Below are 19,598 nucleotides of genomic sequence, written 5' to 3'. Positions count from 1 at the left end.
ATTACTGTCAAAGCGAATACTGACTACCATTCGACTCCATGGTATGTACATGTCTTCTTCTACCTTTTTAATAACAGACTAGGATTTGGAGAAAGTCCTTTGCATAAATAATTCAGGAAAATGCAGATATTGAAATGTGCACTTATTCCATGAAAATAGTACTTACAGAAATGGTACCGAAAACTTCAAGCTATTGAGCAATAATTAAAATGCAAGGCTGCAAGTTCTAAGAGTTAGTAATGCAATGGTAAGCATAATACAATTGTTAATGATCCTTGTTCTTAAGAGATTGGAGACTGACAGTATAGAAGCCAAATGCTTGCTTTTAGGGCAGGACTATTACAGTTGGTCAGAAAAGTAGTTTCTATTTTGGCTTCTCCTTGAGAAGGATTTAATTTGTTTTGTTTTCCAGAACTATAATTTTATGTCAATGTATTCTTTCATTCAAGAAAAAGTTTTGAGTGCCAACAATGTGCCAGAAAATGTACTGGAAATTCATTTATGAGAAACATTAATTCCTGTCTTCATATTCCTTAGTTTTGTGAGAGAGCACTGACATTCCTTACTGGAATCATCTGTGACAATATCTGTGTGACAAAACTTTATAAGAAAACTTTGAAATGACAGTGTTTAAGAAGCTCAGTTTTATTTGCTTTTTTTTTAGAGTAAGCCACTGATATAATTCAAACTGTATCTTTGCCACAGTTGTTATCCGGTTTGCACATGTGTTATAAAACTAACAAAATGATTCAGGAATATCCCAGACGTTTGGCAAATTAAAGTCATGGCTGCAGTGTGCTGTGCTATGATTCCTAGAGCTGCTTGTCCATTCTGAAGGCTTTCCAGTTGATATTTAATATTATTTCTGAAGTGGAGCCATGACCTATTTAGAGGTTCTCAGGATGAAAATTTCACCAGCATGTTAAAAGAGCCTTCTGAGGTGCTGGATCTGTGATCATCTTAGTTAAGTATTAATTATGAAATTCAAGGTGTTTCTTTTCTGTTGTCTAATAGGACCAGACCATGAAACTTGTTGAGAGTTCAGGCTGTCCAACTTTGGATTGTCCAGAGTCACATCAGATTACCTTGTCTCACAGCTGCTGCAAAGTTTGTAAAGGTGGGACTTTTTTTTTTTTTAATAAAGTAAGACGTGCAGGAGAATCAATGGAACAGGAAGATAATATGTTAACTGATATAAGTCAGGGACACAAAGACAAATGTCACATGTTTGCACTTACATGAAGAAGCTGAAAAGTTGATCTCAAAGAATTAGAAAATACAATGGTGGTTATCAGAGCCTAGGAAGTGTGTGAGGGAGGGTGGAATGGAAAGAGGATGGTTAATGGGTACAAGAGTGCAGTTGGATTAGAGGAACAAATTCTAATGTTTTATAGAACAATAGGATGACAACAATGAATTAAATATTTCAAAAGAGCTATAGATGATGTGATATATGTGTGAAGTGATAGATAAATGCCAATTTTTCTAATATGCTTGTTTTAGTCAATCTTTTCACCTCTATGACTCACAGACCCGACAAGAACAATTTTAGAAGAGGAAAAGTTTATTTGTGGGTTCATAGTATCAGAGGTCTCAATCCATAAACAGTAGGCTCCATTCCTTGGGGCTGAAGGTGAGGCAGAATATTATGGCAGAAGAATATGGTAGGGAGAAGCGGCTCACATGATGGTCAGAAAGCAGAGAGACTCACTCTCCAGATACAAAATATGTACCCCAAAGGCACACCTCCAGTGTCCCAGCTCCTCCAGCCACACCCTACCCACCTTTAGTTACAGTTAATTTGATCCTGTCATAGGATTAATTCACTGATTGGGTTAAGGCTGTCATAACCAATCATTTCTCCTTTGAGCCTTCTTGCATTGTCTCACATATGAGCTTTTGGGGGACACCTCATATCCAAACTCTAGCAGTGATCATTACACATTGTATCCATCTGCTGAAATGTCACACTTCTCCTTTTAAATGTAGACAATTATTATGAATCTGTTAAAAATATATTTAAAATGTATGTATAATCGTCATTATAGGAGGGTAGTACAATCAATATGAAATACAAACGTTTATAAACAAATTATTACCAAAAACTAATAGTATTTTCCTAAATGCTTTTTATATTTCATGTCATGGCATACTTGCTGAAGTGAATCAGAATCATGATTGTCCTAGGCATTTCTACTAAGTGTCTTTACCAGTCTGAAGTTCTGAATTTCTAAATGTGTGTGGTTAGTCTGAATTAGCACAACCTTGCTGTTGAAAGTTATATAACAATGTTGAATTAATTATCTTGTTGACATTTACTATTGCCTGACAATTATTTTTTTTCATTTGTTTTTTTTATTTGTGTTCAGTTTGTTTCTATAATTGGCCTCATACTTTCCATATGACAGCTTCAATTCCATTCTTCACTCATAGGCTTTTAAACTACTGAGAAGACAGAGACTATCATCAGATATGTATTGCTGGTTGTGCTGCTTCTGAGATGTCAGGCCTAGAATGTAAAAGTAGAAGGGACTTAGGGTTGTAGTCCAATATAAGACAACACCAAAATTCAAGCTATTAAGAAACATAATGGGTTGACTCAGGAGGCAGGGAGTTCCCTTCATTAAAGATTCTTAAACTTGGCATCTTATTATAGATTCAAGTAGTGAACTAAGCACTAATTACATGAAAATTCTTTAAAATCCCTGCCAATCACAAAATTGTATGCATCTTTCTGTATTATGTTGAAATTATGTATTTGTGAATCTGTCTCCCATAGCACACTATGTACTCTGGGGCAGCTGGATCATTATATGGATTTCTATAACTTAATACCTTGTATGATACCTGGGATGTAGTTGGTGCTCATGATAGATGTAGTTCAAACTGCAAACAGCCTGTTCCAAATAAACTAGTACAGCTTGTTTGAATAATTACTTTTATGCAGACACAAAGCATATAGGTTCACTAGAAAAAAGTAAAACCAAGAAATTTTATAGTACTTGTAATATTTTGTTTGTTTTAGTCTAATATATTAAGAGTAGATATAAAATCACCCACCCCCATTTTTAGCAATGTGATGCACTTTGTTTTTGTTTTATTTTTTTAAACCACTTTTTCATTTATTCAGTGAAGAATTTTAAGTTACTGTTCTGCATTAGGATCTTTGAGAATTACAAAGTGATTTAAGACTTGGTCTGCCCTTCAAGGAGTTTCTAGGGTAGCTCTTAGGATCTGAGGAATACTTCCAAAAAGAGTGACTGTCAAGTAAAAATATAATGAGGGCCATTAGAGTTTTCATGCTCACAATGCCTGAACCAGTGCATTGCACATTTAAAACAGAACAAAGAAAGAATGGTCATTTCAGACATTTGATCGGGGACTCCCAATTTGCAACTTGACTAGAGTGTGTGGCGGCCAAAGGTAAGCTATAGCAGTGATTCTCAAATTTGCATATGCCTACTGATAACTTAGAAATCTTATTAAAATATAGATCCTGATTCACTAAGTCAGGCCTGATAATCTGCAGTTCTAATATTCTGCCTGGTGATATAGATGCTAATGTTAAGCAGAACCTCTCTTTGAGTACTTACCTATTGCTGCATAACAAACTGCCCCTAAATTCAGTGACTTAAAACATCACTTATTTTATTAATAGATCTTAATATTGTAGGTCAGGAATTCAAACGGGGCTTAGTTCTACTGCTCCATGTGATGTTAAAAGGGGTCACTCTGTGCTGTTTACTTGGTAACTGGGTAGACCTGGGAGGTTCAAGATAGTCTTACTCTATGCTGAGCATCTTGGTAATATATGGGAAGCAATATATAGCCAGAATTGCTTCCTTCTACACGTGATCTTAGTAATTTTCCCTGGGTTCTCTCTAGCAGGATTGTAGTTAGACTTCTTAAATGGTAGCTTGGGACTTCTAAAGATGAAGTCTAGAACTGGCACACATTCCATTGGTGCCACAGTCTGGCTGGGCACAATCAGGAGCCACTTGTCAAAAGAAACTAACTTTATTTTTAGAACCACACACGCCAAACAAAACAGCTCCTCAGGAAAAACCCTCAGAGCCTCAACTGCCACCACCGGCTTTCCACAAGCCTCTCTCTCCCACACAAGCTTCTCTCCACCTCCCACAATCCTCCTGCTCTAGAGGCCGATTGGCTGGGTCACGTGGGCGGAGCCAAAAAAGTCCCCCAATGAGCAGCTCCGTGGTCTGAAAGGGCAGGGAAACAGCCCAAATGAGCATCACCGCAGAGTAGCCAATCAGCTAGATGTTGCTGGGGCCGCTGTGAGCCAATCATCAGCCGGCAGCTGGAAGTTTGCTGGCAGCTGGAAGTTTACTGGGGCCCCTTCGGCTGTGGCTCTCAACATCTCCCCCTCTCTGTTTAAACAACAAGCATGTGGCTTAGGGACCGTGCCTGCCTTAGGTTGTCCAATAGTACATGGTCCTTAGGTTGGTACCATTGCAATTGGATCTTACCCGTCACTGACTACCGGTCCAGTATACAGCCACACCTGTGGAGAGGTCTTTGTACCAGCGGGGGGGTGAGGTTCTTTGCCTCACCTCTGTTGGCCCCCAGATTTTAGCTGGACGATCATGACAAGCAGAAGGGAGGAAGATACACCAAGCCAATTGACGGCTCCTTTTGGAAAAATTGTACCACCAATGACATCATCAGCAAAAATACCCCAACACTACCACAAGTCGCTGCACCAACAGATAGTTCACAATGCATACAGGTGAGCTCACAATGTGTCCAGGCAAGTTCTGCAAGCAGTTCAGTGATTGCTATTGTAGAGGCTGTAGATTGGTTTTATCTTTGACTTCACCAGCACTGGGATGAAGATAGGAATTCTGGCAATAATGGCTAAAGAAAAAATTATGTAACATTACAGAAGGCACTAAAAGAAAACAATTTTACATTGTCTTCACCGGCACTGGGATGAAGATAGGAATTCTGGCAATAATGGCTAAAGAAAAAATTATGTAACATTACAGAAGGCACTAAAAGAAAACAATTTTCTTAACAATTTACATTATCTTTAAGAGAATTATTAAATATAATGAAAAGGAAAGGTGAAAGTAAACAAACAGATCTGTTAACCTTCTTTTTTGTTTACATATTAAAACAATCCTCAACAGTTGTTTACCCAATTTAAATTAAACCATATAAATCACGTGAAAAAAAAAATATTTGGATCCATTTTATCATAAGTGCTCATCATATATGATATATGGACATACCTACATTCAAACATATAACACAAAACACAAGTGTGCACACATAATATAATACATACAACACATAACATTATAGTAAAGGCCTTATAACTTTTTACAGGTGAAATCTCCATTGCAATGTTTAAAAACTCTATAGTCAAAAAATAGAACTGATCAGCAAAACATTAACCTAGGTCTGTATGAGCTCAAAAAACAAAATAGAACTTCATGATATGGCAAAGGGCAATAATAAAATAGATATTGAAAAAAGCATCCTGGTTCTGTTGCAGATGTAAGAATAGCCAAACTGGAGTTTTGGATATCAGTTGTTATGGATTTGAGCCAAATCATCTTCTTTTTGGTCTGTAGAAATTGCTTTAGTTAATCTTTCTGGAATCCAAATCGGCTGCTGTTCTCCCTGTGGAAACACATAAACAGACCCCCGACTCCAGACAATCACTGGGTCAGGACCTTGGGTAATCTCTCTGGAATCCAAATCGGCTGCTGTTCTCCCTGTGGAAACACACAAACAGACCCTCGACTCCAGACAATTACTGGGTCAGGACCTTTCCATTGTCCTGTTAGAATATCCTTCCAAAGTACCTTGGGCTTATGCACATTTTTTGGACACATATGCCTTTCTGCAGCACTAAGTCTCTGATGAATCCAAATTTAAAAAGTTTAGAGTAAAAAGGGTTATTTTAAGTTTATCTTTGGGGAATATATACCCCTTCCCAATTCCTTCTTTTTGCTTTAATAAGTACATTTTAATAGTTTGATAAGCTCTTTCAACTATGCCTTGTCCCTGTGGATTGTATGGGATTCCTGTTATATGAGTAATGCCAAATGTTGAGCAAAATTGTTTAAAAGAGGTAGAAGTATAACCAGGGGCATTATCTGTTTTTAACTGTTTTGGAACACCCACAGTGGCAAAATTTTGTAAGCAATGAGCTATAACATCTTTAGTTTTTTCTCCGGCATGAAGGGAGCCCATCAAAAATCCAGAAGAAGTATCAACTGTAACATGCAAATATTTTAATTTTCCAAATTCTGGCAAGTGTGTGACGTCCATCTGCCAAATATGGTTAGGTATCAATCCTCTAGGATTGACTCCAAGATTAACTTGTGGTAAAAAGGTCACACAATTTTGACATTGTTTTATTATTTGTCTAGCTTGTTCCTTAGTTATTTTAAAACGCTTTTGTAAAGTATTAGCATTGACATGGAACTTTTTATGAAAATTTATAGCTTCTTCTAGTGTAGAGAAAATATGTATGTCATGTGTAGTTTTATCTGCTAAATCATTGCCCAAACTAAGGGCTCCAGGCAATCCTGTATGTGCCCTGATATGTCCTATAAAGAATGGATCTTTTCTGTCCCAGATTAGACTTTGTATAGTGGAAAGCAAAGAGAAAACAGTAGAAGAAGGGGAAATCCTACCAGCATCTTCAAGAGATACTATAGCATTAACTACATACTGACTATCAGAAAATAAATTAAATACAGAATCTTTAAACATCACAAAAGCTTGTAAAACTGCATTAAGCTCTACCTTTTGAGCTGATTGTTTGGGTACTAAAAATGTAAAAGTTTTATCAGGGGTAACTACTGCTTCTGTACCATTATTTGACCCATCAGTGAATATATTTGGAGCATTCATGATAGGTGTTTTTCTTGTCATTTTTGGAAAAATTACAGGATGCAATGACCAAAAAGACAATAAAGGATTAGATGGTAAGTGGTTATCAAATGAAACATTAGATTTGCACATGATTATTGCCCAAGTATTTAACTCATTAGCTAACTCATCAATTTGATTCATAGTATATGGAGTAATAATTTTATTGGGAGAAATTCCAAACACTCCCTTTGCTGCTTTTATTCCTTTGAGTATTAATTGTCCTACAGCCTCAGGATACCTAGTAAGAATAGTGTTAGGAGAATAAGATAAATGTATCCATAATAATGGACCTTCTTGCCAAAATACTCCTGTAGGAATATTTTTTGTTGGTAGTACAATAAATAATAAAGGCAAACTTATATCAATTCTATCCAAATGCATATTTTCCATATATGTTTCAATGATTTTTAATGCCTTTCTTGCTTCAGGCGTTAACATTCGGGGTGAATTTGGATCTGATGGACCTTTTAGGATATCAAATAAAGGTCCCAACTCTCCTGTTGGTATACCTAAATAAGGCCTTATCCAATTTATGTCTCCTAATAACTTTTGAAAGTCATTAAGTGATTTGAGTTGATCTACTCGTATTTGAATTTTTGGTGGACGGACCATGGTTGAGGATAATAGAACTCCTAAATAATTAATTGGAAAATTTAATTGTACTTTATCTATTGCTATCTCTAGATTATAATTTTTTAATAAGTTTGTAAGTGTGGCATAACATTCTAGCAATGTGTTTTTATCTTTGTGTGCTAATAATACATCATCCATATAGTGAAATATTTGTAGTTCAGGATTTTGATTTCTAAGTGGCTGGATTACTTTGTTAACATAAATTTGACACATAGTTGGGCTGTTAGCCATCCCTTGAGGGAGTACTTTCCATTCATATCTCTGATCAGGACCTTCATGATTCAGTGCAGGGATAGTAAATGCAAAACGTGGACTATCCTCAGGATGAATTGGAATTGAAAAAAAACAATCTTTAATATCTATAACTAAAACATACCAGGTTTTTGGCAAAGCAGACAACTGAGGAATCCCTGATTGAGCAGGTCCCATAATAACCATCTCATTATTAATGGCTCTTAAATCTTGCAATAATCTCCATTTACCAGATTTCTTTTTGATGACAAAAATGGGAGTATTATGGGGAGATACAGAAGGTTGTATATGTCCTTCCGCTAATTGTTGTTTGACCAGGTCATGGGCTGCTTGTATCTTTTCTTTAGTCAGGGGCCACTGAGGAACCCATACTGGTCTTTCTGATTTCCAAGTAATTTTTATTGTCTCAGTGGCCCTTTCTGAAAATCCAACCCATGTCTTTCTGTTCCTTGATCTATTTGTATTGGTGCTGCTATATCTTGTTCTTGTTTTTCTAATCTTTTTCCTTTCCTAAAACCTTGTCTAGTCATAATAGTGGGTGCATTTTGGTTGATGTTATTTGTTAATGTCAAACCTAATTGATCTAGGACATCTCGTCCCCATAAATTTACGGGAAGATGATCCAATACATATGGCTGTATAGTTCCTTCACATCCTTCAGGATCCTTCCAATCTAATACCATTGCACTTCTATGGGGATTAGTCGCCACTCCTAGGCCTCGAAGCGTTTGAGTGGCTTGTTGTAATGGCCAATGTTTTGGCCATTCTTGACGAGAGATGATGCTAAGGTCTGCACCTGTATCCAGTAGCCCATTAAATTCATGTCCTTGAATATTTAGTTTTAGCATGGGGCGAGAATCTAAATTTAAAGAAAGCATAGCCCAATCTACACCTTGGAGCCTAATCCCTTGGAACCTCTTTCTACAGTACGACTGGAAAATTTATCATGTAGGCTGGGTATTATTAGTAACTGTGCTATTCTATCTCCTGGTGAAATTACTGATATACCCTTTGGAGAACTGGCTATAATTTTTATTTCACCTTCATAATCGGGATCAATTACCCCAGGACTTATCATAAGTCCTTTTAGAGTAGAAGAGCTGCGTCCCAATAATAAGCCTACTGTTCCTTTGGGAAGAGGTCCTTTCACCCCTGTGGGAATGATTTGAAGTCCCATCTCTGGAGTTAGTACTGATCTGGCGGAGGCGCAGATGTCCAACCCTGCGCTCCCTCTGGTTTGTCTGATGAGGGATCTGATGGACAATGTGTCCTGGGCACTACCCTGATGGGGTTGCTGTGTTCCTCCAGTGCTCTGTATATTTGTGGTTTTGGGCCCCGGAGCATTGGGCCCCCCTTTCCATTTTTTGGCAATGGAGCCCGATGCCTTTCTCCACGATATCGTGGATAAACACCTGGTCCTTGTTCGTTTTTTGATAATGGAGTACCCTCTATGGTGGTTTGAGAACGGCATTCATTAGCCCAATGTCTCCCTCTACGGCATCGTGGGCAAATACCTGGTATTCTACTCCTTTGATACCTAGTTTTGTTAAACCCTCCGCCAATGGGGCAATTCCTTTTAAAATGTCCTGTTTGTTCACAATTGTAGCATGTTCTTGGCCTGGCATCTAAAGCCTGTTTTACTGCAGCTGCCACAATTTGCCCTTGTTCATTAATGTCTCTGGCATCTAAAGCCTGTTTTACTGCAGCTGCCACGACTTGCTCTTGTTCATTAATGTCTCTACATAATTTAATATATGTGTTTAAATCTTCATGTTTCCATGGTCTAATGATATCTCTGCACCAACGATTCGCTTGCTCATAAGCCAGGTGTTTTAGTAATGGCATTGCTTGTTCTGTATTCCCAAAAACTCTGGTAGCTGTTTGAATAAGCCTATCTACAAATTCAGCATAAGGTTCATTAGCTCCTTGTATTACCTTAGATAATTGACCTTGTAAACCTCCATGTCCTTGTAAAGTCTTCCATGCCTTAATTGCATCTACAGCAATTTGTGCATATACACCAGGAGCATATGCAATTTGTTGCTGCTGATCCTCATAAGGTCCCTTTCCTAACAACATATCTAGATTTCTCTGAGGATAACCAGCTGCTGCATTTTGCCTAGCCATCTCCTTGCAAAATTCCTCATTGGCAACCTTCCATAACAGGTATTGTCCTCCATTTAGCACAGCTTTACACATATTAGCCCAATCTGCTGGCGTCATGTTCAAGTTGTTAATGGATTCGACCATGCTTACAGTGAAGGGTGCTTGAGGACCATAGGTTGTTACAGCCTCTTTTAGCTGCTTCACTGTTTTGAAATTTAAAACTTGGTAAAATCGCTGCCCTCCTGCCTCAAATACAGGGCATGTTAATATTTGAGATCTTGTCTCAGGATCCCAACTATCAACTGCGGGGGTTGGGGACCTCCCAGCATATGGAGGTGGTGCTGTTGATTGGACACTTACGTCCTCTGGTGATAGAAAGGTGTTAGTAGCAGTCTCCTGTAGAGGTGGTGCTGTTGGTTGGACACTTACACCCTCTGGTGATAGAAAGGTGTTAGTAGCAGTCTCCTGTTGTAACTTTCCCCCTGATGGCTTTTTCTGTTTTACACTTTCTTTCTCTGTCTGACTAGCTTGAGAGGCCTTCTCTTTTACTTGAATCTTTTCCTCTGTCTGACTAACTTGAGAGACCTTCTCTTTTACTTGAATCATTATGTCTTCTCCTTCCTCTACCATTGTCTGAACTGAAGGCTTTGGACTAAGCAAACAAGATATGAACGTCCACAATGGCAATGTGCCAACTGGCAGAGTCCCTGGGCTTTTCTTTTCTATTCTTTTTAAATCTTCACCATGATGGTTCCATTGTGATATATTTAACAACTCCTCCTTAAAAAGCCATGTGCTACATTTTTGTATTGTATCAACGTATGCCCTGATTGTTCTTGATTTTACTGAGATGCCTCCTTCCTCTAACAATTTACTTAACACTCTTTCAGTTTGTTTTTTACTAATTTCTGATCCCGTATTTCTACTATAATACAACCCAACAAGATGACGCCAAACAAAACCGAGACAGAATGAAATAAAAAGGGAACAACAAAAAGTCATTATAGCCTTTCTATCCTCCTGACATGTGCATCCGTCCTTTCTCCCTATCTGTTCCTCAGACGTAAATAGTTTTTCCTCAGATGTGAGCGGTTTTTCTTCCGTCTCACTCATCTCCAGGGACAGGCAACTTAGAACAAAAGTGAAGCAAAATAAAAGAGGAATCTTAAAATGGCTACCCATCCTCTCGCCCTGCCCTCAGGGGCGAGCAGTTTACCTTATCACTTACCCTCAGTCGCTCCCCGTACGGGCCACCAAATGCCGCAGTCTGGCTGGGCACAATCAGGAGCCACTTGTCAAAAGAAACTAACTTTATTTTTAGAACCACACACGCCAAACAAAACAGCTCCTCAGGAAAAACCCTCAGAGCCTCAACTGCCACCACCGGCTTTCCACAAGCCTCTCTCTCCCACACAAGCTTCTCTCCACCTCCCACAATCCTCCTGCTCTTGAGGCCGATTGGCTGGGTCACGTGGTCGGAGCCAAAAAAGTCCCCCAATGAGCAGCTCCGTGGTCTGAAAGGGCAGGGAAACAGCCCAATGAGCATCACCGCAGAGGAGCCAAATCCATTGGTCAAAGCAGTAACAGGCCAGCCCATATTCAAGAGAAGTTTAAATAGACTCTACCATAGATGGAAAGAGTGGTTAAAAAAAATGAGGGGCTGGGGCTGTAGCTTAGTGGTAAAGCTCTTGCCTCACATGTGTGAGGCACTGGGTTCTATTCTCATAAAAAAATAAAAATAAAGATACTATGTGTTCATCTACAACTCAATAAAAACTAAAAAATAAAAACAAAACAAATGGAATCTAGGTTAAAAAAAATGAGACCATAGTTACCTTTTAGAAGTGTCTGGGTGCTACACAGGGATTAGATACATGAATAGCATTAAAGTTAGCTAAGGTTGAGTAGGGTAAAGTTTTATTAAAAAACTAAGATTGGTGTCTTGAAAAATTGTGCTCTATATGTGTAATACAAAATGAATTGCATTCTGCCATCATATATAACAAATCAGAATAAATAAAAATAAATAAAAAAAGAAAGGAAAAAAAAAGAAAGTTCAGAAGATGAGCAGGTACAAAGATTGGAAAAAAAGAAAGGAATCTAAGATAGAGCCTTTCAGGTGCCAAGAGAAGCCCTTTGTACATCCATTTCCTTTTTAAAGGAGCCCAATATATTACACAAAGCAAACTAAGAATGGAAAAATTAGTTATGTAAATTGTGATATATTCAAGTTGTTTGCAGTTTTAAAAATTAGTGTCTACATAGCCCACTTAAAAATTGAATGACAAAACATACTGTGACATGTCCCTACTGCCAGAGATTCTAAAATAATTGATATGAGAAGGGATCTTGGTATCACATCCTTTAAAATTCTATGATAAATTATTTTTTCTGCAGCCAGGATTGTGAACTCCTGCCTTAGATAATCCTCAAATGAAAATTGAACAAGTTGATCCTTCCTGGTACATTTAATACCATTTATAATAAAGATTGCATCTGTTTCTGTCTTCAAATATGCAGAATACATAAACAAGTTCTTCTGGCATTTTATGACTTTCAAACTAAAAAAAGAGTCCAGTTCTTAAGTCTTAAATTTTGAGTCAACTCCTACACAAAAGTTGTGACAAATTTATTCTTAATAAAATTGGTCTCCTGTTTCTATGCCTGTTTGCCTAATGCTAAAGATGCTGTGTTCATATCTAAAAGAGTAAATTGTTCAAAAATAGTTAGTGAATATTCCCTGAGGTCAGAGCATGAGATGAAAGTGTTGACCTTTCTACCAGAGGCTTGGTCAGTGGTCAGAAACCAAGCTGTGTACTGAAATAAGGCTCCAAATTGCTAGGCACTAAGCTGAGTTTCCCTCCAAGACTGTTTTCTAGGTACCCTGCAGCTGGCTATCTTCTGCTGTAACAGGTCAGAAGAAATGAGGCAAGAAAGTTTTTTCTCTTTTTTCATATTTGAGAGCCCTTTCAAGGAAGCTTATAACAAATAACAAAATACAGATTCAGTGATACAGAGAGGACTCTTAGAGTCAGAAATAATATATATATAGCTTTACATCTGTATTCCTCCCTTTCGCCTTCTTCTTCCTTAGCACCCCCATTCTCTGGTTTTAGGACTAAGTCCTGTTCACTGCATGTCTCACTTTAATATATTATTTACTTCAATATACCTCGTAATTATAAGAGAGCATCCGCATGGAGAAGGCTGAGTTGGTATACATGGTTCTCCTTCCTTTCTGCATAATACAGTTTCCCCTTATTTAATTATCACCTTCATTCTTGATATCTGTGTATCACTAATAACATTGTTTTTAGGTTGATTGTCAACTCATTTAAAAAAATTTTTAGTTTCATTATTAAGTAATGGTATCTATGAAATAATGCAGTTATTTGCTAGATTTATGTATTTTTATATGAATTAAAAGAAATCCATTACTATGAATATTTCCTTTTCATGTTCATCTATGTACATGAGCTACACTTTGGAAAACACTAGGATAATACATTATCTTGCAAACAACATGTAAATATGTTAGTATTCTTTTTTAATACTTTTATTCCATTTATTTATCTTTATGTGGTGCTGAGGATCTAACCCAGGGCCTCACTCGTGCTAGGGGAGCACTCTACCTTTGAGTCACAACCGCAGCCCTGTTAGCATTCCTTTTTGAGTGAGTGATAGAACACACAATTCTATTGACTAAGCCAGATAAATAAATAAATACAGAACAGTTGTACTCTAACAAGCAGAGGATAAATTAGCTTCAGGTGAAGCTTAATTTAGATCACAAATCCTACCCCTTTGTCTAGATGTATATCTGTTTGTCTCCTCTGAGTTGACTGATTTCAGGCTATATGTGTTCTCAGGTAGATCCTTGACATTCTTGTGCTGATGTCATTATGGTACTCAGGTATATAGAAGAAAAGTTGGATAAAAGTCCAAGAACTGAGTTTCATGGTTTTCATTAGGTTGAACTAAACAAATTATTCTATGTAAGCCAGTGGAATGCATTGACTGATTTAGCTTTATGACTGATGTAGCTTTAAATGGGTAGAGCCCATTTTCCTTTAAGCACCTGGGCTGACATAGGTTTGAATGGTTCATCCAAAGTATAACTAGGTTTCTCCCCCTTCCCAACACAAAAATAAGGAATAGATGTCTATAGACAAAACCAACAATACTCACCATGAAATTATTGTAATCTCCTTCTCCTGATAATTTACTGTTAGGCATACCATCACCTTTTGTGTACAACCTTCACTTTTTCTCCAATTATATAGAGATATATATTAATATTTGTTAGAAAAGTCTATATTTAATAGAAGAAAACAAAACTTTATGGGCATTTGTAAATCTTACATAGGGAGTAGAAAACTTGGTATCCTTGAGTTTAAAATCCCAAAGAAAAAAATTTTTTAAAGGCTAGATTGTGTTAGATAAGTGGTCCATTCCTCTGTCTATGGAAAATATTAGATTTTTTTCCTATGCTATGAATCTTGACGTATTTGGTTTTAGCATATTAGTATTACTCTAATCGCTTTAGTTATTAACAAATACTAGATTATTATGCTTATATAGATAATCTCATTTGAACCTGACATTTTTACAAGGTAGATATTATCCCAATTTACAAGTGAGAAAAACTGAAGTCTTAGAAAGGTTAATTAACTTACACAGCTAGTAATTTATACAGCCAGTTTAAGAGGTGGATTGGATTTAAACTCAGGTTTGCAAACTCCAAAAGTAAAGCACATATGAATAAAGATGCAAACATGAAGATAATAGACTATATCTTGTCAAACTGTACTCTGATTTTTGGAAGATATTCCCTGTAGAAGCATTCTACCTCCTTTAATTGATTCTAAATTTCCATCCATTAGTAGTAGCCTTTTGACCCTGGCATTTTTTATCCAAGTGGTAAAATACCCAATGCATTCAATCAACTTTAAGAATAAATCAAAAAAGCTATCTGACATTGTTTATAATAAATCAAAATTTGCTTGAATGAAATTTTTAATTTTTAAGTCTCTGAGTTAATGAAAAGCCATCTAACTTTTACCTAAAACATTGAAAGTAGAATCACATTGTCACCTTACAGTTGGGAAATTCTTGGAGCAATTAAACACTGTATGATGTGTGTATGCATTTTGTTAGAAGCTGAGATAAGTTGTTTCAACATTACTGAGGCAGGAATGAAAATGAATTGTAATAGATGTGGATATCAGGTAGCATAGATAATATTGGGTATATATTTTTAAAATAGGAGAGAGAAGTCAGCAAAATGAAAAGTTGAAAGATAGTTGTGAAAAGTATAAACTTAAGAAGAAAAATAAAAATGTAACATAAATGATACACTCACAGGTCTTTAAATGTTATTTCAAATGTTATAGGTAGAATTGCACAGAATTTTAGCACTGTGATAGAACTTGATATATCCTCTGTGTTTCTTAAAGTGTGGGACATTTTTTAATTAACTTTATTTTCATTTAAAATAAATATGAAGTGATATTTTGAAGCTTTTAAATTTTAGTTTGATGATGTTCTGAGCTATTGAAATAGATATTGAAGAGGGCTTTTTATCTGAAATTATTTTCCCTCAGGCATTGTTTAAAGACAATATAATACATTTTAAGAAATATGGTCTCAATTTAGCTATTTTTTAAAAAAGGAAATAAAAAGACCCTAGGAGAAACTGTTTTTTACATTTATTTCCTCCTCTCAAGAATTTTACTCCTAAATATTCAACCTTAATCCTGAGACTTTAGATTATGAAGAATCTTGTCAAGATAAGTTGACAAATGATTTAAATGCTGTTATTTACCATATTTTTGTGGTCTTCATACAACTATGTCTTGTTTTTGTTGAAATCATTAAATTATTTGGTTTTTACTATTTCTTTTTAATGGTATTATTATGTTTTTGGAATATGACCTTTCTTTGCTGTACCAGTAGTATTTTACTATATGTCATGTTTGCATTTCGGGGGGGGGGGTTATATTTTAATTCTGGGGGAATATTCAAAATAGTATTGCCAGGCAATCAGAATGGACTTCAGTTTGATCATAATTTAGAACTCACATCTTCAGATTTTCTCAAGTAAAAGTTTTTTTTTTTTTGGTCATGCATATATGAGTTTATTCTAAGCTACATGAAATACACTATTCTTGTCCTCTTTTATATACATTTTCTGAAATAGTAATCCATTAGACAATGAAAACTAGGTAGATAACTTATGCATTAGGCAATTTAAAATTTTGTTGAATGATGTATAATCATGTAATTTCCATTAAATATGAATTCTAGTGTTCAAGCTTTTCATTTCAGACTCTTAGATGTTCCTTGAACAAGGGGTTCAGACAGGAGAAAGAAATCCTGAGAAATTGAACATGATTGGTGTCACTGTTTATAAAAGTTCCATTTTTCTTTTCTCTTATAAAGACTCTGGGATCTTTGAAATCCCTGTAATTCATAAAAATTTTCTTCGTCTTTTGGGCGGCCATACTTTATCTTGAGATCTCCAGAGAAAATTAGATTAAAGTGATGTAATTTGCATTTTTAACACATTTCAGAATTTTTTTAAAAGAAGCTAAGCTGTGTGTTTCGTTTCATAAATATACAATGGGCACATTTCATCTGGCTTGTTCAGTATTAACCACAGATACTAGTAATGCTCATATTATTTTCTCATTGCTCTATCATCTTTATTGTAATGTTTTCCATTTTGGACTGAAAGACTATTTCTTTGTTTCAGGTATATGGAGAGCTATAATTAGATATTAGAGACTGGGTAGCATTTATATTGTCAAAAAACAAGAAAGATGTGGAATTAGCTGAAGTATGAAATAATTGGGTTAAACATAAATCAGAGTTTTTGATACTTATAGCGTGATGTCTAATAAACTTTGATGAAGATATTAATTTTTAAAAAGTAATTGAGGGAAAATATTTGAAATAAAATATGAAGGAGATGAAAACTATTTGTTTTATCATAGTTTTATTTATTTTAATAGATTTTTTTCTTACAGGTTATGACTTTTGTTCTGAGAGGCATAACTGCATGGAGAATTCTGTCTGCAGAAATCTGAATGACAGGGCCGTGTGCAGCTGTCGAGATGGTTTTAGGGCTCTTCGGGAGGACAATGCCTACTGTGAAGGTAATCCTTATAATGATGTGTAGCTCAGCTGTATAAATTTCCTAGGATTACTGCATGCAAAATTTATTAATTTCCCAGGTTGTCAAGTTGATGGGCCCATTAAAAGCAGTGAATTTAATTTGAAGCATATTAATCAGCTAAAAATAATTATCTTTCAAATTAAAGTTTTTCAGCTATCTGCTATATGTCAGACTAATAAGTTAATATGGCTGGTTTCTTGAATTAGAATAATACTTCCACTGTGAAATAGCCTTATTTTTTTCATAATTAGATATTCAGATAGTTCACATATTGACATGATTACTGTGGCTTGCAGTTAGAATTGTAGTCAGTTTTTTTCCAGACAATGTTGTGTAACAAAGGCAATCAATTAACAGGAAGATAGAATGTCTACTGTTATTTAGTTTGCTTTGATAAGTTACCTCAGAGGTTGTATTCATGCTCTGTGCTATTTAGTAAATAGCTCTGATGGAGTAAATTATTTTCTGGTTACTTTAAAAAATTTAACTAATATCCAAGATAGTTTATTCTCTCATGGAAACAGTACAGATATGGTCAATGGACTTGTGACTTTTACTGTTCCAGAAGACCCACAAAGTCATGTAGTAATTTATCCCTTCCTTGAGGCATACATTTAAATCATTCCTATTAATTGTGTGACAAGCCACTGGATCCTGCAAGTATGAATCTTATTTGGTGGTATTTGGGGTCTTTTGAAAGGTTTGGATGGGTCTAGACTTACCTCTTCCAAAAACCAAGCATATACCATAGGGTCTTGGAGGTAGTGAACCTCAAGTAAGCATGAAGCCTTTGTTTATCTACAGGAAGATTTGTTAGCCTTTGGGAGACCAGCTTGTATTGTTTCCTGACTGAAATAGATTTTCCTCTGTCTTATAAATTGCTATTCATATTTAAAGTTGACCTTTAGATCAAAGTGTTTATTTTAGTGGGTTTGATTCTGTCCTAAAAGGACCATTCCATTTTCACTGAAAGGAGGACATAAGACTTTCTCCCCCATTTATGATGCCAATTTATTTAGTATTCCTCATTTTAAAAGATTTTTGTATAAAAAAATGAACCTTACCTAATGATTTTTATTCTTACATAATTTAGAGGTGAACTTCTTACTAAAAATGTATTTTCATTATAATATTTGATATCATATATATAAGCTTCATTGATATTGTTAATGTGTTTATGAAATCACAAGATACAAATTCAAATAAGTGCTTTTGAATCTTACTTTTATGATAATTATTTTTATCTTGAATTACTTCTTTCTTTGTTTCTGTTGAGTATGTTCACTTTTATAATACCTATTTATAATACCTACTATGTACCAAGTAGTTTTCTAGGCATAGAACAGTAACTGGTGAGCAAGACTAATGAGTTCCTGTCTATAGTCCTAGCAACTAAGGAGGCTGAAGTAGGATGATTATAAGTTCAAGGTTAGCCTCAGCAAATTAGCAAGACTGTGTCTCATAATAAAAAATAAAAGGGCTGGGGGGGTGTAGCTCAGTTGGAAAGCACCCCTGGACTCAATCCCAAGGACCAAATAATTATTATTAATATTATTATTATTATTCATCCCTGTGTACAGGAGGTTTGCATTCTAGGGGAGAAACAGATAAGAGAACCCATAGAAATAGAGAAGAAAATTGGAAGTAGTGAAAAGTAATAGGAATAAAATAAAACAAGGTAATGTGCTAGGTATTTTTTTAGTACCTACTTTATGCACTGGGATTAATTTAGACTGTATGGTCAGCTTTTGGGGAGAGGGATCAAGTGAGGGTGGTGATTAATCTTAGACTTGATGATAAGGAAGTAGCCACGGAAGAATCTGGGACAAGCCATTCAAACCAGAAGGAATAGCAAGTGGAAAGGCCCTAAGTGGGAACAGCCTTGAAATGTTCTAGAAACTGAAAGGGCAGTGTGATAAAGAAGTTAATTTATAAGATTCAGATGGAGAATTAGGCTGAGACCAGGCTTATAAGGGAGGCTTATAAGGATTTCAGTTTTGTTTCAAGCAGAGGAGTGACTTGCTTTTATTTGTCTGAGAAAGGGTACCTCTGACTGTGGAAGTGAACTGTAGGGCTGGGTTTTTGGGGGAGAACAAAAGTGTAAACAGGGAGGCCAGTTGGAAAGCTATAGGAGTTGTGCAGGCAAAGATGGTGCTACACAATTAGGAAAGTGATAGAGAAGGAGAAGAGGAGGTACATATTTACTTATACGTAGTTTATTGCAGTGGAGAATTAAATCCAAGGTTGGGAGTAAGATCAATGTATTGCTAATGTTGCTATTTATTGAGACTGAAGGATTTTTAAGGAAAGAAGCTAGAGATTTAGGTTACATTCTTTATCAGTGCAACCTGTTAAAATTGATTTAATCATAAAGATTTAGTCACTCAGTTGTTATGTGCATGTTCAGGTATAGATAAATTGGCAGCTGTTTTCCAATTTTAATGTATCATACTGAAAAATATTTCCATCTGTATGCTTATTATTATTTGTCATTTAAATATATAATCTTCACAAGTTAAGA

The 19,598-nt window shown here is 35.9% G+C and overlaps 1 protein-coding gene across 1 annotated transcript in view; it reads left to right on the top strand.

The window, feature by feature from the left end:
• Nell2 (neural EGFL like 2) overlaps window positions 1-19,598 on the top strand; it is a 377,837-nt gene that overhangs the window by 176,415 nt on the left and 181,824 nt on the right. The window contains exons 12-13 of the mRNA XM_046435982.2: window positions 1,015-1,117; window positions 16,929-17,057. Of these exons, the coding sequence (XP_046291938.1) occupies window positions 1,015-1,117; window positions 16,929-17,057 (232 nt within the window). The remainder of the gene's footprint in view (window positions 1-1,014; window positions 1,118-16,928; window positions 17,058-19,598) is intronic.

This window comes from Marmota monax, unplaced genomic scaffold (assembly GCF_021218885.2).
Source record: "Marmota monax isolate L192 unplaced genomic scaffold, Marmota_monax_Labrador192_F-V1.1 WCK01_AAM20220418_F8-fsc00012, whole genome shotgun sequence".
NCBI classification, from domain to species: Eukaryota; Metazoa; Chordata; class Mammalia; order Rodentia; family Sciuridae; genus Marmota; species Marmota monax.
The sequence above is the reverse complement of the archived record's forward strand: the minus strand, read 5'-3'. Positions and strand labels throughout refer to the sequence as shown.